Below are 23,314 nucleotides of genomic sequence, written 5' to 3' on the forward strand. Positions count from 1 at the left end.
CTTTTCCGGGTCTGTTTTATGTGATCTGATATCAGTTGCTAATGTTTTCTTCAACTTAGGATCCTATCTCTGCATCGGCTCAACCAAACATAAGTAGCACCGCTTCTTCTCCCCCTCTGTCGACATCCGATCGCCGACACAATCCTCGATCTCGTCCGTGGGAGAAACTATGGTCTCTTGACTATCGGCTCGAGGGTGGCGCACCATAGACTGTTTCTATCCCCACAAACTCTGGCGTACTATGTCATTGCGTTGTTCTTTTCGTTATCTTTTTTGGTTTATCCCCTCAGTGTTTGCAGCGCGGATTATGCACCATTCGGGGATCGATACATGTCTCATTTGCTTTTGAATTGATTTAGTCCAGATACCCAACAATGCAATCTACAGCTGAATATATCATTTTACTTGAAGTGATGTAGGGCATGAGGTTCCTGTCGAGCTTTATAACACGTCAAAACATAATCAGGCACGCACAGGGAGCCCTAGAGGAATTTATATGTCGAGTAAGCCGAGGTTGAGTGAAATGTAAGCATGATCATAAAACAATAAATAACTAGTCTAATCCTTCCCCTTCCATGCCGCCCATGTCGTCCCAGAATTGACTGAAATCCACGTTCTCGTCTTCAAACATTTGCTTCGCTTGTAGCATTGCAGACCGTTGCCGTTCCGCAGTGAAGCCACCAGGCTGCGAGCTCTCCCATTGAATTAGCTCAACCCAACGGAGGAAGAGATCCTCCTTGCCCATCTCGGCCAACTTCTCCTTGAAGGCAAGAATTTGGTCGCGCTGAACGGATTGCTTTTCACCAGCGGGAGTGTTGTCATCCCCGACACGCCAGATCAGCCAACCGTCAGCATCGGTGTTAACCAGCACGGCAGTGCGGAATTCATCCAACTGTACACCATCGCCCCTGCGAGTGCGATCAACAAGGGCATGAGCGCGGACCATAGCCGCATAGTCTAGATTCCAATCCTCGTCCACGAGCAAGTAACCAGTCTTGCCGATTCGCTCGGGGGTCACAGCCGCGACGATCTTATCGCGACGCGCATCGTCATCGCGGATCCATTTGTTGCGCTTGAGATCCTTGCTCCATGTACGGTTACTACGGCGGACGATGATCTCTCGCTCGCGGAAACCGACGGCGCGACGCCAGCGCACGGGCCCTCTGATAAAATTAACAGGCCATGACCAGAGCAGGGTCACGAGGAAGTAGTCGATGCAAATAGTTCCAGTCCGGCGCAGGATGATTCCTACCGCGTCTGTCCAGGGGGTGGTTGCGTTGTCCACAGCCATAGAACTTTGGAGCCCGATCAGCGTTGCCAAAAGCGCTGGGTAGGTACTGATGCCCATGTACACCCGCAAGCCAATCACAGCAGCTACTACCAGGTTGACTATGAGGGGTACGGTGAACGTCTGCCGCTTCAGTTCCTCTGCGGTTGTGTCGATGTGGACTAGGTATACTTCATCGGGGGAGAGTGGTTCGACGAACGCTTGCAAGGCTTGCGGGACTTTGGTGAATGGTGGGATGGGACCTGAGGATGCGGAGCTTGGTGTTGAGGCCCCGGATGAGGATGGCGTCTTGCCGCGACCTGAGCGCCGTGATGATTTTGCCATTACTGTCGCGGTTGATAGATATATATTTCGCTAAGGTGCTGGATATGATTTGAGCTGGAGTTTTAAGTATGCGAATCTTGTTGCTTTTATTGAAGCTTTCGAGGACAAGGCGAGTGAAGGTATAGGTGTCACATGTCAAAATGATGTGAGAATCATTTGAGCATCACGAGGTTGTAGATGCTCTCCTGATATATCCGAAGGGCAAATACGAGTAGTAAAAGACAAGTCAAGAAGATAAATTGTTGGAGTCGACGTAATGCGGAAGGAATTCAGCCGGCCTAACCACATTGGGGAATGAGTATTTACCTCCGTCATTTCTTCACGGCGCAGGAGAACCGCGTCTTTCCCCTTTCTTCACTCCATATTCTACATGTGAACCCTTTATTTCAAGGGGTATTTCGGTCATGCCATTCGACAATAACAGTCGAGTCTCACGAGACAGACAACCGTCACCTTTCCGACGCGCCTCGAAATTCGACCATTACGATATACCCGCGAAGCTCCCATCACCCCCTCAAGAAGATGGTCCGCATCCACGACATGCGATTCGGCCGAGATCTCTAGCTGATGCATACCGGGACGCATCAAAACACGCAATGTCCACTACATACGACGAAGAATCCCACTATGTGACATCACCAAGCCCGCGATCGAAGCGGCAGCCGATCAACGCGTTCTCGCCAATATCCCAGACTTCTCCTCCCCCCAAAGAACTCGAAGACGCATATAGGCGAATTCACGAAGATGACGCTCTAGCTGATCTTGTGCGCGACTACGACTGGGAGCCACAAGCCACCGCACGCTCCGGAAGCCGAAGTCGCCCCCCGTCCTCCCGAGCAAAGGATGTAAACAATGGCAGAGGCTCTGCCATTGGACGACCTTTTTCCGACGTTGGCTTTGGCGATGAACTTAGCGACCATCGAGTTCGCAAGAGCAGGGACTACACTAAGGATGAAGAGCGCCTAAAGCGTGTCACGGGCCAACGCTCCCCGGTCTTTAGTAGGGCTCAGGTCGGACGGGATGCATTGACAGCGGATAATTTGAGAAGGCGAATGGAAGACAAGGCCGAGGCGGATCAACATGCGCTAGAGTTCGACAGGAACGGTGTTCCGTCGCCAAATATACCCACTGGTTGGGGTCATCGGGCAGGTCACCGGCAAGAATGGGAGAGAAAGCCAAGCCAACGTAGTTTCTCTGAAGGGGAAGAGGAGGAAAAGGCGCGTCGACGCTGGTCGCCAGCTATCAGGGAAGAAACCAATGGACCTACGCGGACCTCTCCTCTTTCTCCGGCGCGGAGCACACTTTCTGCTAGAAGCGCTCTTGAAGAACGCACCGCCAATCCGCATATGCAGACAACGCAGGAAGACTTTGGCGAAACGCAGTCTGGCCCAAAGCTGATCTCACCCACTAGTGGTGGCGAACCAATCCCCAATTCTCCCATCACTGTGTTCAAAAACTCATCGTTCGCGAGGCCCAGCCCCAGCAAGCGCGACTCCAGGGATCTACTACGCAAACTTTCCAGGACTGAAAGTCCCAAAATTGATCAGGTTCAAACTCCTGAGCCAATCAAACTCTTTGAAAACAAAATCTACGACAAGACCCCTCGGGTAACTGGGGCGTGGATTGATACTCCTATGACCCAGCGGGTGGCTGACAAGGTTGAGCTTCCCGAAGATCTGACAAAGGAACTCATTGCTCCACGTGTAACGAATGAGTCCAAGGGTATTGCACCCCCTACGAAACCAATAGATGTCAAATTGAAAGCCGAGGAGTCGAAGCCCGCGCAGAATACCGAAAAACAGCCCCCTCCCGAACCACTTTCTGGAAAGCAGTCGAGGCCCCCATTACAGCGACCTCATCTACCTAAAAGTGCCTTAGAGACGGTCATTGAGGATGCCAGTTCTGGCAAAGACGTCGAGTTCGGAGATGATACCATCGAGTCTCTTCAAGCATTTATGGACGCGCCAGGTGGACCAAAAGTCGAGGAAGATGACGAAGCTTACGAAAAGGCCGTTCTTGCCCAGCTCCAAAATGCCAGCTCAACAGGGAATGATGCGGTCAACTTGGATTCATTGAATGTCAAGCTCAACTCTCTAATGAAACATATTGATGAAGTCAAGAAAGGGCTTGATGGGCTAGAAGGGCATGTTACACGAGACGCCGAAATTGTATTGCAGGCAACCTCGTCAAACAAAAAGAGCCCGCAGTCATCACACTTGCACACGAGCGAGTCCTGCAAAGGCTGTGACACGCACTCTGATGGACGAGTTTACGCCGCGATACCTCTTCCTCGGCTGTGGCAGCGGAGCCTGCGATCTCAGCGCCTCCGGCCCACTAAGCTGGGCTGGTTCATCATCATTTCACTCTCGTGGTATATCATCGAATGTCTGATGTGGGACCAGTATAGTCATCCCGAGATATCCGAAAGCTGCGAAGGCTACTGCCTGCAACCCGATGCGCCTTTATACCCCTGGGTAACTGTCACCATGTTGTGGCGCTGGTCACATCTATCGACTATTTTCACGCCTATTTTCGCCATCTGTGTTGCTTTCTCTCGGCTCGTGGCGCAGTTGATTGGCCTTTCGGATGGCTACGTGGATGATGCGCCGGAGCTTGGAAACATCATTGGCGAAATCCGCATCAATGGAACACCTGTTGCGTTCCCTTGGCTGTCAGCGCCCACACCTGAAAACAATGTACCTCAACAACAGCAGGTTCACTATACGCAGCAGCCTGTGGAAACAGTGCAGCCTGTCTGGTCAGCCCGGAACCCGCCCCCGCAGCAGTGGGACAATATCCAGGTGTCGGGGGAGGATGCAATGGACAATGATGAATATCTTTAGTTCCTAGAAAAGTTCTTCAAATCATCATGAGGTTTGCTTTCTTTCCTTCAAGCTACTATTCAATGCAATCCTAGCTATAGAGACTGTTTCTCCAAGAAAGTAATCAAGCATTTGAAGTGATCTATGTACATGACCATATAACCGCTCAATGAGTATAAGGTATGGCTTGATGATGAAGTAGGTATAGACAACAAATTAGTAGTATAATAGTAATTAAAGCGTAATTGGCAGAAGCAGCAGTCGTGATAGAGACAAGGGATAGGGCGGATAAAGCCCAGGTTATGACCTAGGAGGCCCCTTATATGCCAGGCAAAATGCTTCCTACCTAGGTACCTGCCAATCGCCCTGGTTAGCTGAGCGGATGGGTCATCTGAAGTAGGGGTCCTCGAAGCTGGATACGTCAGTTAGCCTAGTGCCGCTGCCGTACCCGTTAGGCAGAACGACTTACCTATGGAAGTATACCCACACCACGCACGGTATTTAGGACCAGATCCCTATCCTAAAGAGGGTGGCGGTACCAACAGGATGGGGATTAATGGGTTGGCACCTCCTCTTTTTTTACTTTGTTTATATATACACATGAATGTGCCCTATCGGTCTACTCATCACGTACACCATTCGCCATGAAAATCATTAAAAATATAAACAGGGTATTATGCGAAATGAGGACAAAAAAGCATGTATAAAACAACTCACAACCGTGCTGTCGCACGCCATTGCTTCTGCAATTCGATCTCTCCCTCGCGCTTCCAAGCACACATTCTCTGCATGAGGGCCTCAACCTCCTCATCACTGGTTTCACAAGCCTTTTCGATCGGGATCTCCTTTGTCAACTGCAGCTTGAAGCCCAACCAAGTGAGGTTCCCCGTCGACACCACCCGGCCGACAACAGCATCACGACAAAACCCAGCAAAGCTCTCGAAGAAACGATGACTAGCCGGCCTGTCCATCATAAGTATACCGTGGCAATGCGGCATGCCCTCGAACATCTCCGCAACGAGGGGTACACCAGCTTGGTGGACGCGGCGCGCCAGAATGAGTCCCTCGTCTGTGAGGCCTTCCTCGCCAGTCGAGACGCATATAGGCGGTGCGTTCTTCCAGAGACTAACGGGAGCAGCAAGCGGAGACACCAATGGGTGGTTCAGCATGCTAGCGTTGCAGTAGACGTCTGCGCGAGGCGGGGAAGTCGGCCAGATATCGTCTGGTGTGAAAGGGAGCGGGGTGAACGGAGTCTTGACAGATGGGTCGTCTGAGGGCGCAGCTGGTGCCTCGAGGTAATCGAGATGTGCATTTCCGCTGGTAGACGGCATAGAGCGTGTCACGTCGCACCATGGGGAGATGGTTGCGACACCTGCGGGCAGTTCGATGGGCACATCTTTGCCGTGGAAGCGGATTGTGTGGGATGCGCGGTCGAGGGTCAGTAGTGTTTGAAGGAGGACTAGACAGAGGTTCCCGCCAGCTGAGTCGCCTGCGAATACGATCTTGTGGGCTGGTATGGGTTTGTGGAGTGAGCCTGGGGGCGGGTGGAGGAGCGAGAGGTATGCTGTTAATGCGTCGACGAGTGCAGCAGGGAATGGGTTTTGAGGAGCCAGGCGATATCGGACGGAGAAGACCGGCGCGCCGGTTAGGTGAGACAAGTGTGCGACGGGGACGCGGTGACTGCAGGGATCTAGAAGGCTAATTTTGGTTGGAATGCGTCAGACAGGTGCACGGTTTGCTAAGGGATCGAACGATACTTACAAATAGGCACCTCCGTGGAAATACAAGATTGTCATATCAGACGGCGATTCAGCGCGCAACTTGTGGTATTTGTCCTCTTCTGAGAGATCGGGCTCTGGTGTTTTCTTTCCAACTCCGGCGCGGTAGCCAGTCCATTCGGCTTCGACGGCGGTGGTCGCTGGGATATCGTATGTCTCATCGCCAGTCTTAAGATCTTCGATTGCGCGTATTACTGCGTCGCGCACGTCGACCTCGGGCTGTGGGAGGGTCACCTTGGACACCCACATAGGACCCTTCACCCCGGGGTCGCGTAGGCCTTGTTTCTGGGTTTTTCCGAGTGGTGCTTTTGTTGCCATGAATGAGCGGATAATGGCGACGGTTAATTCAGTGCGCATATCCTGTTTCCCCTTGACGGGGGACATTTGAATGCCATGCAGGAGGATGGTCTTGAGGATCAGCGGGACCCTGGCCAACAGCGCCTTTAGGAGCCCGAGGGGTTCCTTGAGGGAGCTCATGATGCCACTTTGCTAGAAAATAACGAAAATGGAGGTGAGAAGAAGAGGATCCAAGGAGGTCTTCAAGACCTTTTATAGATGCTAAACCGGTTTTAGTACCTGAATGCCGTGAGTGCCGAGGTCCCGACGTGGAGCATCCCCACAAGAGCCGACTTTAATCTATACATATATGACATATTCTTAGTTCTCCGATCTGATATCAGATATCATGGTTATTAGGGCTTTGTGAAGTTATAGTTGTTGACATGGTGAAAATCGTCAAGGACTTGATATGGATCAAGACAAAATTAGGTAAACTTTTATATATTTGATGGCTTGTGATACTAGGGGCTAAAATAGCATCTACGGGCCGCTCCTGGGATTCTATTTTAAGTTGACCTGCATATATCAAAAATCAAATAGACCATAGCTTCTCAATGATGTCAGATGAATAACAGTTATATTCCTCAAACCCCTCATTCTAAACATTGCCATAAAGGGAAAATATCAATCAGATGCCCTAATCCGGTCAGCTGACTAAGTTATAGGCCTTAGGCATCCAGATTTCTTACGATCTTCAATTCTAGAGCTGAGCTGGTTTGTTTCAAGTCTTTTGTTTTTGATTTTTACACGCCTAAAGGCGACACTACCGTAACGGTTCACTGTACATTTTACTGAGAATAATCTATCTCGTAGATGCTACCTGCATCTTTTATGCCCCTCCTATCATCCTATCCTCATCCCCCCGCTGAATTCGATCCATCGCCCTGGGACATGCCCATGGTAGTAAATCGGGCAGAGACGACTCAATAACTTGAGAGATGGAGGAGAGTACTCTTTTCGGTGAAGACCTGCCACTTCCGCCGGCCCGACTTTTCGAACGATTAGGCCAGTTACCTGGCTATACCTGGGATCAGGCGATCGAACCCTTTCACTCGACATACAATCACTGGCATATCGCAGGGTATCGTCACGCTTTAGAGCCAGATGTTTTAACTCCTCTCGCAAATTCCTCCAATCCCGCCTCCTCCGGACCGTCGAGCCTCACACGCTTTTCTCCGCGCACAGAAGCCCGGCCGTCCGCCCGTGCCTTGCGCAGATTGAGCGCCAGCGAAACCAGTAGTGACATTTCATTTTCCAACCAGCATAGCCTGGAGACAGAACAAACATGGATTCCGGTCATCGCGCGAATTTCCACCAACATTATCCGGCTCGAACGAGAGTTTCACATGCTCAGGTCAATTGTACAGTCGTCAGATCCAGATTGTAATCATACAATACGACCAGTCGACTTGATCAGATTGCAGCCGGACAATGGGCACTCAAAGACGTTGCTGGTTGCGATCTTTGAGTCTCCAGGTCACGACAGGTTGCGAGATCTGGTCACCTTCGGCCCCGCCTCATTTGTGGCAGGGTCCAGAGGTGAAGACAACAATGCCACCCCCAGCGAGCAGGTCTCCTTACAAGCATTCTTCGATTTTGCAATCGGGGCATGCGATTGCCTGGAGATCCTACACTATGGGTTGAAGACAGTGCACGGCGAAATCAGAGGTGATGCATTCCATTTCTCTGCGGAGACTGGTGCAGTTAAGCTTGCGAACACCGGCAACGGTGCTAGGTCTTTTGATAACGTTCTTAGCGAGGGCTGGTCCTCCGTTTCACGTGAACTAGGAGCCAAGTACAAGCTGCAATTTATTGCCCCAGAGCAGACTGGAAGGATGCCCACAGAGCCAGATAGTCGCACTGACATTTATGCGCTAGGCCTCTTTTTCTGGTCCATGCTGGTAGGAAAGCTACCATTTGAAGGAACCGACCCCGTCGAAGTCGTACAAAATGTGCTAGGCAAGAGATTAGTGCCAGTATCGGGGAAACGAATGGATGTTCCCGATGCCCTCTCAGCTGTGATCCAAAAAATGACACAAAAGGTGGTTCATGATCGCTATCACACAATCTCATCTGTGAAGAGAGACTTGACACATATTGCGAAATTGCTTGGTGATGGTGACAGTGAAGCATTGAGCAACTTTCAAGTCGCGCAAGGAGATGTGTCTTCCTTTTTCACTCTCCCAACACAGATGTTCGGGCGGCAACAAGAATATGACAAGATCATGAGTATCATTCAAAAGGTCAATAGGCGCCAGGCGGCTGCCTTGGCCAAAGCCGGAACCCAAAGTCCCGGTACAACGCACGCTCTTACATCGGCTTCGTCCATCTCCGAAAGCCGCATCGAAAGCCTCGAGTTTGCTTCTGTATCTAGCGATTCTGGCTCCTTCATTTTGCCTCCTCGATCGTCCTCTAACGTCACCAGTCACAGTCTTGCACAAGTAAACACCAATGAATCTGCGCCGGGTAGTGATACGTCGTTTGCTACTCCGAATCATACAATTGTCCCCGATGCTTATAGCCAAAGCCCAAGACCAGGTTCCGGCAGGGTCAAGAGCCCATCGCATTCTCGGTCTTCCCATAATACAGACCGAGAGAGTCACCCCTCCATCGGTCCTCACAGCCAGCCATCAACAAATCACACTGTTAGTCAGTCAGGCTCACTTCATTCTTTGCATAAACACAGAAATGGTGGGAAGTCTCGCCGCAGCGAGCGCTGTGAAGTGATCACAATTAGTGGTCCCGCTGGGATTGGAAAAACAGACCTCTTGAACCGAATCCAGCCAACGGTTCGCAAGCTCGGATGCATAGCAATTACTCGTCTGGACCGAGCCAAACGTGTCCCATTTGAGCCCTTTGCCAAACTACTGGCCAGTCTTTTGCGCCAAATATTCTCCGAGCGTGATGTCACCACCGATTACCACAACAGTGTTAGAATCGCCCTGCGACCGATGTGGCCTACTCTTCATAGAGTTTTGGATCTCCCAGAGCAGCTGATGTCCCCTGGCGCGAAGTACAGGCCGACTGACCCAAAGGCCAACCTTTTCGTGCCAGATAAGGGCGAGCCATCCAAGCATGTCAACATCCCCGGGCTGGACCATGGGCAGACTTCCCAGGATTTCTTTTTGGCAAATGCCGCCTCGAAGAACATGCGCCTCATGGAGACATTTCTTGAGATCCTACGGACGCTATGTCAATTCAAGCTGATCACAGTATGTCTCGATGATCTGGAACATGCAGACGATGAAACTTTGGACTTGGTATTGAAAATTATCAAAGCCAAGCTCCCATGTGTGCTCATACTGTCAAGCCGCAAGGACGAGATTGCGTCTGACCAGGTGAGGTCTCTATTTGTGGAAGATGTACCAACGGTCACACGAATCGCTCTTGAGCCCCTCGGGGAGCAGCATGTCATGGAGATTGTAGCAGTGACAATGCACCAGAAACCTGACCAAACATTGACACCACTCTGTGCGGTCATTCAGGAGAAGAGCCGAGGAAATCCCTTCTACGTTCGGGTAATGCTTGAGACTTGTTACAGAACAAACTGTATTTGGTATTCATGGAAGGACTCAAAGTGGCTATTCGATCTTGATCGGATATTTACGGAGTTTGTGGCTCCTGTCTACGGCGAAGAGCTTGGACTTGGATTTCTTACCAAGCGTCTTCAGGACATCCCCCAAGCCGCTAGATCAATCATGATCTGGGGAGCTGTTCTGGGGAGCCCGTTCTCCTTTTCTCTTGTGCAAAAGCTTTTGACGAGTGAATTTCTTTATTCGAGCAATGAAGATGAGGATGTTGATCTCACATCACCCCAAAATGTCACACTTATCCGACAATCAGAAGGTGATATAGTTGTTGGATTGCAGTTTTTGGTTCAAGCAAACCTCTTGAACACGGGGAAGACCGACGATGAGTTTAGGTGAGCTATCTACTGTTGGTTACTCCTATAGCCAAAACTCTTACTAATGTTTCTAGGTTCGGCAATGAACGACTTGCACAGGCTGCTCTTTCCTTGAGTGAGGGCCGAAATGTCGAGAAGATGCATTTCATTGTGTCACAAGCGCTGATGAAATATTACCACGACCATCGCAGTCGCTATTCGATGGCACATCATGTGGCACTTGCGTCACAGACTATCAAGTCTCGCGTCAGCAGACGCCTCGAATATCGACGGATCTTATGGGATGCCGGACAAACTGCTTTCCAGTCGGGCGCGCGTCCCTCCGCACTTTGGTACTTCCGTCACGCCCTCGATTTACTTCAGGAGGATATGTGGAATGACCTCAAACCCGACGTTTACTACGAAGAGACTATGAGGCTATTTATCACGACCTCTGAAATGTCATGGGCTCAGGGCCACAATGACGAAGCCCTCAAGTTGATCAACGAGGTGTTCATCCACGGCAAGGACGCGGTAAGCAAGGCGAAAGCCTGGATCATTCAAGCCAAAATATACGCTCAGATAGGCGATCATCACCGCTCGATGGAATCACTTCTCACCTGCCTTGATGAATTGGGTGTGCATCTTCGGAAGCCTACGACTTATGAGGAGTGCGATGCTGGCTATCTTCGCCTCAAATCCTACTTTGACACTGTTGACCTCGGGATTATTGCCCAAAAGCCAGTCTCCAAAGACCCCGCTGTAGTGACCATCGGCGTAGTCATGGCGGAGGCGATGACAGTCACGTACTGGGACGATGCATTGACCTTTTATCGGATGACACTCGAGAAAATGAACATTCATATCTTTAGGGGTGGATTCACGCAGATCGCAATAGGTTGTGCCCATCTTGCCATGATCGCCTTCAGTCGCTTCAAAGATATCGAGTTTGGCACAAAACTTAGCGAACTTTCGTTAGAGCTGCTCGAGCGCTGCTCTGAACTGTCAACTCAAAGCAGAGGCTCGATCGTTCATAATCTCTACGTCAGCCATTTACGTGTTTCTATGGCATCAACCCTACCGGCCTTGGAAGCTTCCCTCGAGACTTCTTTCTCAATGGGTGACCCATATCTTACTCTGATCAGCATATCATCAATGGCAATCAGTCGATTGTATCTTGGACAAGACATGGCGCAGCTAGAGGCTTTCTGTGTGGATACCCCCGAAGAAATTCCCAAGTGGCAACAAGATACCCGCGGAGGTGCTACTCTTATTGTAGTCCAGCAAGTTGCACGCGCTCTACAAGGCAAGACCGACTTCCGATCCCCTGACGGCATCATGTCAGATGCAAATCACAACACATCCGAGTATATGACGCACTTGGATGTTAACTCCAGCAACCCTGACAGACCCCGTGACATCTACTGGGGTTTTGCTATGATCCCGCTGTTCTTGTTCGGTCACCACACCAGAGCAATCCAAGTGGGTACTCAACTCTTGTTCACCACGCAAAGACTTTGGTCTGCCCGTGTGACCTACGTGATTTATTTCTATTTGGCAGCCTCACTCCTCACGCTTCATAATGACAATCCCTCCCAAGGGTATCTCGACGGCAAGATGGACACACTCTTAGAATACAAGGCGGAGGTAGATTATGCTCGAGAGGCATGCGAGTCAAACTACGGCATGTGGTCTTTGATCTTAGAAGCCTTGATCGCCGAGGTTCGTAACGATCATAGCGGTGCCATCCAGGGCTACGAGTCTGCGATTGACCATTGCCAAATCCATGGTTGGCCACTTGAAGAAGCCTTGGCCCTCGAGCTACAGGGCGAGTTTTTGGTTAGACGCGGAGCAAAAAGGGCGGCTCGTGCTGTGATCCAAGAGGCTATCGCTTCATGGAGCTCCATTGGCGCCGGTGGCAAATCATCACAACTTGCCGAAAAACACGAATGGTTGCTCAAAACAGCCACATCGGCAAGAACCGTCGATGTTGGTTGTCAGACTATTGATTCACTTCTTGAGATCAGCCGTGATGTTGTGCAAGAAGAGGTTCTGATCCCCCAGAAGATGGAAGAGGATGAGAGAAGACAACAGTGGATTGAGCAAAATGGGGTTGCTTCAGGGGAACGGTCTCTAGACATATCAAGTGTCGGGCTAGACATCATTGATTTGTCCAGCATTCTTGAGTCCAGCCAGGTCATGTCGTCTGAGCTCCAAATTGACAAGCTTTTCACGAAAATGCTTGAGATCATCTTGGAGTCTTGCAACGGTTCCGATTTCGCCATCATTGCTACCGACTTCGATGAAAACGGTTTTGCAATTGCCGCAGCGGGTGATTCTGAGAAAGGCCAGAAATCATTCCCAGAAGGTCTCCCTTTCTCGGAAATGGAGGACCGAATGGCCTTACATATTTCGGACTATGTCATGCGTACAAAGGAGGAAGTACTTGTTCACAACGTTCTCGAAGACGAACGGTTCTCAAACGTGAGCGAGAACTACCTGGCAAATTTCCCCGCAGGTCGGTCTGTTATCGCATTGCCAGTTGTGCAAGGAGATCGTCTCCTCGGTGTTATTCATCTGGAAGGAAAACCAAATTGGTTCACACAGCGCAATGTTGTGGTCCTGCATTTGCTTTGCAACCAGATCGGTATTTCACTGTCCAACGCATTGCTCTTCCGTGAGATTCGCAAGGTCAGCGCCAAGAATGCTTCAATGATTGAGTCCCAAAAGCGTGCGTTGGCATTGGCACGTGAGGCCGAACAGAAGGCAAAGAATGCGGAGGCCGAAGCCAAGCACAACGTGAAGCTAAAGGAAGATGCAGCAAGGGCTAAATCAATTTTCCTTGCCAACATTTCGCATGACCTGCGTACTCCGATGAACGGTGTGATTGGTCTATCAGAACTCCTGAAGGGCACTTACCTTGACAAAGAGCAAGATGAATACGTCGAATCAATTCGTGTGTGTGCCGATACTTTGCTCACCCTCATCAACGACATTCTCGATTTCTCGAAGCTCGAGGCCGGAAAAATGAAGATCTCCACCGTCCCGCTCAATCTAAAACAAACCATATCGGAGGTCATCCGTGCTTTGCGATACACGCATCGGGACAGAGGGTTGGAAACCATCGAGAACCTTGATAAGGTGCCACCAGAGCTTGTTGTTCTTGGTGACCCTGTTCGTCTCCATCAGATTTTCATGAATCTTCTCAGCAATAGTTACAAATTCACTCCTGCTGGATCGGTTACGGTCAAAGCGAGGGTTGCACGTGAGGGCAAAGGTCGGGTTCGCCTTGAATGCTCCGTCACCGACACCGGCATCGGTATTCCGGATGAACAAAAGGCGCGCCTCTTCCGGCCATTCTCACAAGCTGATGCATCTACGGAAAGATCGTATGGTGGTAGTGGTCTTGGCCTGTCAATCTGTAAAGCTATCATTGAAGATGTTCTCGGTGGAGCTATCTGGTTAGAATCGACCTCTGGCGTGGGAACGACTGTGACATTCCACTTGGTCTTCAACAAAGCACCCAAGAAGACGGCTGTGAAGACTGCATGGTCACAAGATCTCAGCAATGCAGAAAAGGAAGCCCGTCGGGCCTCAGCTCGCGACCTGACTCAGATCCCTCGTGATCAGATCCGAGTGTGCATTGCCGAAGACAACCCAATCAACCAAAAGATCGCCGTCAAATTCGTCACTGGGCTTGGCCTCCAGTGCGAAGCATACAGCGACGGCAAACAAGCCGTCGATGCTCTGCGTGCAGCCTCCCAAGAAGGCAATCCATTCCATGTGGTCCTCATGGACGTGATGATGCCAACTCTTGACGGGTACAACGCGACCCGTGAGCTGCGCCGGGATCCCGACCCAAATGTCAACGAAGTGCTAGTCATCGCCATGACCGCAAGTGCCATTGAAGGCGATCGCGAGAAATGTCTGGAGGCTGGCATGAACAATTATCTCCCGAAACCGGTTCGCTCGCCCATTCTCAGCGAACTATTGGACAGATATCTCGCCCCTATGCCGCCATCCTACCCAAAGTCACGTCTTGCTATCCGAGAAAAACGTTCGAAGGCAAGTATTGATGCTGGGGCTGGTACACCTACCAGTTACTCCTCTTCGGCTTCGGATGAACCGAAGCCCTTGTCACTGGAAAAGAAATGAGTTCATGCATTGTTATTTTATACCCGAGTGTGCACAGATAGAAGCTAGGCGTCATTTTGGTTGATTATTTTATCTCTCTTTGAGTTTTGTTTCTTTTCTCGTCCCGTCATGACTTGCATACGTAGTTCTTCATGTAGTGTTTTTGTTCTTGGACTTGATTCTACGAGAATCATGCATCTAGGTCTTCCCCCCACGATGATGTTTTCAGCTCATAATCATGATCAATGGCATACTTCTTCTTTGGAATGATCGAATAGATGTTCTGAACTGGACATTTGAACATAATGCATTATTTGCATGTAGGATATCAGCTTCATACATAATTCTCATGGCATCAGATAAAGGTCTAAGCGCGGTGACAAAGATGCGGAATCGCTTGACACAACCAGGGAAAAGAGTCAACTTGACGTGGCTGAACACCCAGGTATCCTCACCACCAGTGAGATCATCAGGCTCAGACGCACACTCGGTGTCTGCCTGGCAGCACTTATCACCAGAGATCAGAGTCACAGACTCCGCAGAAAGCAGAAGAATCTAAACGGTTCAATTTGGGCCTACTGCGCCTCCTGTGGCAGTGATATATTTCCTGCACAACCTGTACAGAGAGCCCGGAGTTCGTCGGAATTCAATAATTCGATCAATATGACTTGTATTTGGTTATACTGCACTCTCCATACAGTAATGCAACAGATACAAGTGACAATAGCCACCCTGCTAGCCTTATTTCCTATTACATGGCACATATGTCATTCATACAATCCGGTATACTAATTTACCACAAAAGGTGAGGCAGATGAATGGGAATCCAGTCGAGCATGGTATCTACTGTTGTTCATAGCCCGTACACAGGGTTATACAATGACGCAGTCATTCGTGAACTCATTGATTCCCATATATCCCGAACATCCTTCACCAAATGGGACACCCGAGTCCGTTGCATGAGTACACAAACGGTGATACTTCCGTTATGTTGCAATGTTGACCAACCTGCCTGTGTGACACTAAACGGATTCTCTCTCGAGCCAGAGATTCGGGATTGGGACCAGGCACTCAATTTTATTGCCCTCCCACATAGCCTAGAAGGAGGAGAGGGGGGTCAATCGCCATGAAAGATGCAGTATTGTAACTGAAGACTCGCAGGATCCACCATATGCTATGAGGATAAATATCAGATTGAAAAATTGTTATAGTATTTCAACATGAGCACATCAAACTAAGCTGTGAAGCTTCTAAGCCAACGCCAGCAATGCCTTCGTATCATTCAGTATGGCGCAAACAGGAATGTAAAAACAAAAGAAAGGAAAGAAGAGAAAAGCACTTTTGTCGCTATCCCTTCCCAGTGGTGTTCATTGCAGCATTCTCTAGGGCCGTATATCTCCATTCATACTGTGCCATCGCTCTCTTATCGCTTGCGGAGCGACCATCGTTCTTGCCAGACAAATCCTTCGTGCCTTGCATCTGTATCTCCCATCCCTTGAGGATTCGAGCCTGGGCTTCTGCAATCGAAGTGAGGTTCGAGTTCTGTGAGGCCATTCGTTCGTCAATCGTGGCATGGTATGATAATTTGGCGCGGAAAAGGGCCATCTCGCATTCGTCGTACTTGATTCCTTTTGCCTCGGGCACCATGTTGTCTTGTGTACTCTTCTGGGGCATTTCGGATTGGAATACGAGAAAGAAGGAGGATAATTTTGTGACGAAGCAGACAATAAACCAAATTTATAGTCGTGTTTTGGCAATGGAGTGTGTGGAGTTGGAAGAACTGGAAGACAGTATGCACGGTAATATGTTCAAAACGAAGTATGTATATTCCAAAGATGAAGCAAATGATTCATGAGCGATTTCACAGCCTGGAGTATACCTGAAACAAACATAGAAAATATAGTGGCGAAAGGAAAGGACAATTTCCAAATTAAGGACCGACAAAATAGCTCGGGAAAAATGCAAGAGAATTCTCGATTCAATTATATCATGACAAGATCATGTTCACCGTCATTATCGCCCCTCCAATACCCGACATGACGGATGTATCACACCTAATTCCCCCTCAACGCTGCGCAGAAAAGGGGGCAGCATGGCCACAGCCAAACCATCCCGGAAAGAGAAAGAGATCAAAAGACACATGTACATACACATACAAAGGGGAATTTCAGAAAACCCAACAACCTCTTCACAAATCGTATTTGTGTCCTCTGAAAACGGTACTCGAGACATAGCTCTGCACATCCCGTGTTGAGCGGCGATGACCCATTTGCTTTTTGGCGACATTGCCATCTGTCTCGTGATGAGAAGCCGAGCCAATCTGAGTTGCCGCCTTGCCTGACACTCTTAGTGGTAAAAGCCATGGTAACACCGTGTTTGAATCGCCAGACCGCGCAACCGGACGTGCATGACTCTAGGAGTTTTGCTGGAAGGCGTGAGCAACAATCGGGAGATGCAGTCCTGTCTCGGTCCGTAAGACCGTGCGCAAATCTCTGTGTATCAGGGTCTATAGATTAGCAGACGTGTATATGTTGTGTTTTACATTTACTATGTACATATCCTTTTTATATCTTGACGGTTAATAGGACAGATGACTGTTTGCACCAAACGATTTGACCCGGATGTCTTCAGCTAAGAGACACTCAATCGAAGAAAAGTTTAACACTTCTATACGGTTGCCACGAGGGTCAATTAGCCATAGGCAAGCAACCGGATTACACGAAAATAGAGTTGATGTAGCCTGCCCGTCATTTCCACCCTACCCGCCCTCTCTCTCCCCTCGTATGATTTTTGTGAAGATCTCAATATGGACCATTGTCCATTTTGAGAACCTTCGAAATCTGCAGAGAAGATAAGCAGAAATCTCCTCCATGACGCTCGTATCAATGCGGTGTCTGGCCCAGACTATAAGTAATTATTCTAAGTAATTGACAATTGTCACCATTGGCTTCTCTCTTCTACAACTAGATACATACACACGTCTTCAGTACATAGAATAAAAAGCAAAGAAACCAGCTGAACTATATATACTTCAGCCACATAGTCTCTTTTTGTCTCTTTTTAGCTTGCGTCACCATCCTACTTTTCCAAGGATAACCATATCAGGGCTGCAGAGCACCACACTAGATCATCTGTGACACAGACTGCAGCAAGCCCGTTGACCGTTTTATTTTTCTTGATAAAGCACATGATACTGAAGGCTCAAACCATGATAATAGCCTCTTAGAAAGATGGACCTAAAAAAGCGATCGGAGTGCCAAAGGTCCTAACTCGGTACCTGATTTGTTTGTGCAACGCTGCAGGCCGAAATGTAGGGGACCTATGGGCCATAATTGCGTTCTGGACTGGTGGCGTTGAGTCTCGGAGAAAATAAGTAGAAGAATTCCGTGGAGTATCCCAGCAAGAAATGGGCGGATTAAGGAAGGTCTGGGCAATTTAGGGCTCGTGAGATCATCTGACGTCAAACAATTTGTAGGTCCGACCTTGAAGGTGAAGCCAACCTATCATTTTAGGATGTTGGTAGGGATAAAAGCCGTTTTAAATGTCGTGTTTATGGTGTCTCATATACGTTTGAGAAGACAGACGGAAATTGTGTGACAGAACAAGCGGCCCTCCGACGGGTAGGCGCAGGGTTATATCGGGTCCGACGCGTTTCAACTGTTCCACTTGTGCTTTTGACTTGTCAAATCTATGTCTAATGTTAAAAGTTTTGAAGCTTGGCTACATTTATCAATCATTGATTTTGAGAGGACCGGCTCGAAAGTTTCGCTCTAAAGTCTCAAGTCAAATACCAAGATCAGAGCGCCGAGCTGAGACGAACACGGGAAATATACATGAAATCATAATATCCTCCCTTTCACAAAATAACTTATCCGATGCTGGATGTTCATCGATTAATACTACCCTCCTCGTCCCGGGCCGCTGCTCTAGCTTTCTTGGCCTTCTGAATATCCAACGACATCTTCACCGGGTGGACTCCCGGGGTCTCGAACACAGTATTGATCTCCTCCAGAGACAGAGAGCTAGTCTCCGGGAAGAATAAATATGACAAGACGAGCTGGATCGAGTTGTATACAATGTACACGACCCAGATCTTATACCCGACCTTCTGGATACCAACGCCAATCCCGTAAGTCTGCGCGGCTCCGGCACCACCTTGGATAAGACTGTAAACGCCCATTCCCTTGGCACGAAGCGGTAGAGAGAGAATTTCAATTGGATACAAGTTGTGCATGGTTGCAACAAATGTCGCTGAGAAGGTCTGGTAAAGGAAGATCCAGAGGATGGTACACGCCGCCGCCGCAACAGTGGGATACACAGCGTACCGCCACGATGTGATCGTCGTAGCCGTTTGGAAAATAATCATGCTGATGAGACCCACAAAGATCATGGTTCGTCTGCGGAACTTGTCGACTATAAGCGCGCCGACGGCCGTAAAGACGAAATAGACTGCGGTGGTGCCAATTTGGAAACCGAGAAGGCTCTTCTCGTTGTGGAAGCCAAGTTGCTGTAAAGAAGGAGTCATCTAGAAAGAAATTAGCAACTAGACAAGTCATCCTCTCGGTATAACTACTCACATAGTACGTGATGATGCCACCTCCGTTCCATTGCTGGAAGAGCGAGTACAAAATCAACACAAGCAGTCGGTAACGGGCCGTTCTTGTGAAGAAGACCCGATAGTCCCAGTACGCTCTGTATCCTGTCGTGTCGGCCTCGAGAGATTCCTCAATCTGTTTCACAACAATTTCGACAAGGGGCTCATTGATGTCGGCGCTAGTGGTGTGATATTTGGCGACAATTTCCTTGGCTTTTTGGCGGTTGCCCTTCAACACATAATAACGGGGTGACTCCGGAGTCAAAAAGTAGATCCCCAAACAGACAATGGCAGGGAATAAACACTCAAGAATGAGGGGAACACGCCAGGAGTTATTGCCAGGCAACTCGGTGAGTCCAATCATGGCACCAAGCATAGCAAGACTACCAACTTGGAAACATGCGCCGAAAAAGCCGACCATAACACCACGCAAGTGGATCGGCGAGATTTCGCCAATATACTGAGAGCTTGACATGAGCGCACTGCCAAAGCCCAGGAAGAAGCGCCCAGCCATGAACATCGGCAGGTTCACGGCAAGGCCTTGCATGAGTGCCCCGAATATGACAAAGGCGTTGCCGCCGAAATTGATTGCACGACGACCAAACACGTCGGCCAAACCCATGAAAGGAGCTCCGCAGACGGTACCGATTTGCATCAGAGCATTTACCAATCCGTATGTACCACCACTGCTCCCGAAACCGAAGTAGTCGTGCCACTTTTGCATAGCATTGATACCGCCGATGACACCCCAGTCGATTCCAAAGCCAGCTTGATTACAACCATGAATAAACATGATGAGAAACAGACGGAAGCCGGTCATCGACTTTAGAGACAGAGAATCCTTCGACATCTTCCACAGGTCCTCCTCTGTCACTCGTGCCAGGGCAACCTCCTCAATATATTCCAGATCCCCGTTCTTGCCCATGTCGGCCTCCACGTAGGCAGTATCCGAATTGGCCATCGTTGGCGAACTCGAATCGACTTAGGTATAGAGTAAAGATATGACAGTCCCAAAAGTATGGGATTGAGAACCCTTGATCTGTAGTCAAATTTAAGCCAAGAGCGGGATATGCCGGGTTATTTCTGCTTCCCTGAATCGGACGCCAGGAAGCTAGGGGGCGACAGAACTGGCGGTCGGCATCGAGACGAGACCTATTCTGTCACGGAGCAGACATGAGAGCTTTGGAGAAAGATTAACTTGTGGTATGATATAATTGCAAAGATGATCAGTGATTGGTGAATGATTGAGGTCACGTTGTAAATTTTGCATGCCAATTCCTGAATTATCTCTCCTCCCCATCTGCCATAGGGATTTCCCACCACTGAGATGCGAGCACGAAGAAAATTAGCTTTTAACTAGAGGTTCTCGCTCTAGCTTTCCCTAACGCTAGTCGTGGCATGGCTGCACTAACCCCAGCTCATAAGGCGAATGATAATCTGGGGAGGAGACATTTGATCAAGAATCTGGGGAACAGCCGGGGAAAGAGTTAGACCAGGCGCTTGTTAACAAGATTATCCGGAATCCTTCGCAATTGGCAAATCGGATGGAGTTTTCCATCGTCCCTTTTCATCCTAGCTCGTATGACCTATCTGATTCAAAGTCTTTCAGCCTATTCTGTTCAAAATCGGCGGCTACCGGGCCGAACTACCGCCTTGTTCTACATCAAGCCCAACGCAGACCAGCGGACCAGGCTGATTGACGACTATTGAACATGTCGGAGTTATGGTACCAGCAGCCTGCGGAGCACTGGAATTCAGCCTTACCGGTTGGGAATGGGCGCTTAGGTGCCATGGTGTATGGACGCACTGATACCGAAATGTTACAACTCAATGAGGATTCAGTGTGGTATGGGGGACCACAAGATCGCAATCCAAAAGACGCACTCGAGTATCTACCGCGCCTGAGAGAGGCTATCCGCGCGGAAAATCATTCCGAGGCTGAAAAGATCGCCAAGCTGGCGTTTTTCGCCAACCCGATCAGCCAGCGGAACTATGAGCCGCTCGGAAACCTATTCTTGGACTTAGGACACGAGCACAGTCAAATTACAAGCTATCGTCGCTCGCTGGATATTGCGACTGCTACTGCACATGTCAGCTATGAGTACCAGGGTATCCGCTTCGAACGTGAAGTCTTGGCCAGTTACCCGGATGATGTGCTTGCCATCAGATTGCGTTCCTCGAGCAAGGCTGAGTTCGTCATTCGCCTGACCCGCATGAGTGACTTGGAGTTTGAAACAAATGAATGGCTTGACGATCTCAGTACTAACAGCAACTCAATTATTATGCATGTCACGCCTGGGGGCAAGAATAGTAATCGAGCATGCTGCAGCGTGTCAGTTCGTTGCGACAGTGCTGATAGTACAATTACCAAGATTGGAAATAATCTGGTGGTAAACTCTAGTGATACACTGTTGATTATCGCGGCGCAAACTACATTCCGACACGAAGACATTGATCAGCGAACTAAGCAAGATGCAGATAATGCCTTGAACCTCTCTCTAAATGATATCCGCACCCGTCATGTCACAGACTACAAGTCTCTGTACGACCGAATGGAATTGCAACTCGGGCCAGACTCTCCTGAAATCCCGACCGATCAACGTCTAAAGTCTTCTCGAGATCCGGGACTCATTGCACTCTACCACAACTACAGTCGTTATCTCCTGATATCGTGTAGTCGAAATGGACACAAATCGCTTCCTGCAAACCTCCAGGGTATCTGGAACCCATCCTTCCACCCGGCATGGGGCTGTAGGTTCACCACCAATGTCAATGTTCAAATGAACTACTGGTCTGCAAATGTGTGTAACTTGTCAGAATGTGAACTTCCTCTGTTTGATCTACTGGAGCGCATGGTTGAACCAGGCAAAGCCACAGCTCGGATCATATACGGATGTCGGGGATGGACAGCCCATTCGAACACTGATATCTGGGCCGATACAGCCCCAGTTGATCGATGGATGCCGGCTAGTATCTGGCCACTGGGTGGTGCATGGCTCTGCTACCACATTTGGGATCATTTCCAATATACGTGCGATGAAGTGTTCCTTCGTCGGATGTTTCCCACCCTGCGCGGGTGCGTGGAGTTCCTCCTCGACTTCCTGATCGAAGATGCGAATGGTGAATATCTTGTCACCAGCCCGTCTGTTTCTCCGGAAAATTCGTTCTACGATAAAAAGGGACAAAAGGGCGTATTATGTGAAGGGTCAACGATCGATATCCAAATCATCGATGCTATTCTAGACGCCTTCCAATCCTGTGCAGCCAGACTCGGTCTCCAGGATTCTCTCCTTCCAGCAGTCCAAGCTACGAAGTCCCGCCTCCCACCAATGAAGATCTCCCCCGCTGGGTATCTACAGGAATGGGCCACTGACTACGCCGAAGTGGAACCGGGACACCGTCACACATCCCATCTGTGGGCCCTACACCCCGGAAACGCAATCACGCCAGCACAGACCCCCCAGCTGGCAGAGGCGTGTGGGGTAGTTCTACGTCGACGCGCGGAACACGGTGGTGGCCATACTGGCTGGAGTCGTGCGTGGCTGCTCAACCTTCACGCACGATTACTCGAAGCCGAGGAATGTAGCCAGCACATAGACTTGCTTTTGTCCCGGTCTACTCTGTCCAATCTACTGGACAGCCACCCTCCATTTCAAATCGATGGCAACTTTGGTGGTGGGGCAGGTATTATCGAAATGCTGGTCCAATCCCACGAGCCCGGGGTCATTCGGATTCTTCCAGCATGTCCGAAGGTCTGGAATGGATCCATCCGGGGAGCGCGGGCACGTGGAGGATTTGAGTTGCAATTTAATTTCGAAGATGGACGTGTTGTAGGTGGAGTGACAATATTGTCGGAGCGTGGAGAGACGGTGGTTGTTCACTTCAACGAGTCACAAGTAGAGATTACCGGTGATGGTAAACATAAGATCGACTAGAATATATCCCAATTCTCAGTTTCCTCAATTATAAAACGATGCTTATTCTTTTAGTTAATATCGTAAGGTACTTTTGCACTACGCGCTGGCATCTTCCCCACCCCGTATGGCCCCAGCACTTCCTAACCAACACGGAGCAAACCCCGTATATCCCCCAGTCTCCGGGTAAATTCCAGCGATGGCTTTATCCGGATATACTTTGCGGGGTATACTCTAT

At 49.4% G+C, this 23,314-nt stretch overlaps 7 protein-coding genes across 7 annotated transcripts; 3 read left to right on the forward strand and 4 right to left on the reverse strand.

Moving 5' to 3' along the window:
* Nucleotides 1–553: 553 nt before the first annotated feature.
* PGRI_036580 (uncharacterized protein) lies at nucleotides 554–1,612 on the reverse strand (the record flags this gene model as incomplete). Its single annotated transcript, XM_040791371.1, has 1 exon — nucleotides 554–1,612. The coding sequence occupies one exon, from the start codon at nucleotides 1,610–1,612 to the stop codon at nucleotides 554–556; it is 1,059 nt and encodes a 352-aa protein (XP_040645448.1).
* Nucleotides 1,613–2,208: 596 nt separating this feature from the next.
* PGRI_036590 (uncharacterized protein) lies at nucleotides 2,209–4,455 on the forward strand (the record flags this gene model as incomplete). The annotated part of the gene is made up of 1 exon (XM_040791372.1): nucleotides 2,209–4,455. The coding sequence occupies one exon, from the start codon at nucleotides 2,209–2,211 to the stop codon at nucleotides 4,453–4,455; it is 2,247 nt and encodes a 748-aa protein (XP_040645449.1).
* A 692-nt stretch (nucleotides 4,456–5,147) lies between these two features.
* Nucleotides 5,148–6,689, reverse strand: PGRI_036600 (Alpha/beta hydrolase fold-3; the record flags this gene model as incomplete). Its single annotated transcript, XM_040791373.1, has 2 exons — nucleotides 5,148–6,132; nucleotides 6,196–6,689. The coding sequence occupies 2 exons, from the start codon at nucleotides 6,687–6,689 to the stop codon at nucleotides 5,148–5,150; spliced, it is 1,479 nt and encodes a 492-aa protein (XP_040645450.1).
* Nucleotides 6,690–7,489: 800 nt separating this feature from the next.
* On the forward strand, nucleotides 7,490–14,589 carry PGRI_036610 (putative sensor histidine kinase/response regulator; the record flags this gene model as incomplete). Its single annotated transcript, XM_040791374.1, has 2 exons — nucleotides 7,490–10,473; nucleotides 10,530–14,589. 2 exons carry the CDS (start codon nucleotides 7,490–7,492, stop codon nucleotides 14,587–14,589), a joined length of 7,044 nt encoding a protein of 2,347 aa, XP_040645451.1.
* A 1,326-nt stretch (nucleotides 14,590–15,915) lies between these two features.
* PGRI_036620 (uncharacterized protein) lies at nucleotides 15,916–16,242 on the reverse strand (the record flags this gene model as incomplete). Its single annotated transcript, XM_040791375.1, has 1 exon — nucleotides 15,916–16,242. The coding sequence occupies one exon, from the start codon at nucleotides 16,240–16,242 to the stop codon at nucleotides 15,916–15,918; it is 327 nt and encodes a 108-aa protein (XP_040645452.1).
* Nucleotides 16,243–18,454: 2,212 nt separating this feature from the next.
* PGRI_036630 (putative MFS sugar transporter protein) lies at nucleotides 18,455–20,123 on the reverse strand (the record flags this gene model as incomplete). Its single annotated transcript, XM_040791376.1, has 2 exons — nucleotides 18,455–19,093; nucleotides 19,146–20,123. The coding sequence occupies 2 exons, from the start codon at nucleotides 20,121–20,123 to the stop codon at nucleotides 18,455–18,457; spliced, it is 1,617 nt and encodes a 538-aa protein (XP_040645453.1).
* Nucleotides 20,124–20,874: 751 nt separating this feature from the next.
* Nucleotides 20,875–23,097, forward strand: PGRI_036640 (glycoside hydrolase family 95 protein; the record flags this gene model as incomplete). Its single annotated transcript, XM_040791377.1, has 1 exon — nucleotides 20,875–23,097. One exon carries the CDS (start codon nucleotides 20,875–20,877, stop codon nucleotides 23,095–23,097), a length of 2,223 nt encoding a protein of 740 aa, XP_040645454.1.
* Between the last annotated feature and the right edge of the window lie 217 nt (nucleotides 23,098–23,314).

Source organism: Penicillium griseofulvum, assembly GCF_001561935.1.
Source record: "Penicillium griseofulvum strain PG3 chromosome Unknown contig_86, whole genome shotgun sequence".
In the NCBI taxonomy this organism is placed as follows: Eukaryota; Fungi; Ascomycota; class Eurotiomycetes; order Eurotiales; family Aspergillaceae; genus Penicillium; species Penicillium griseofulvum.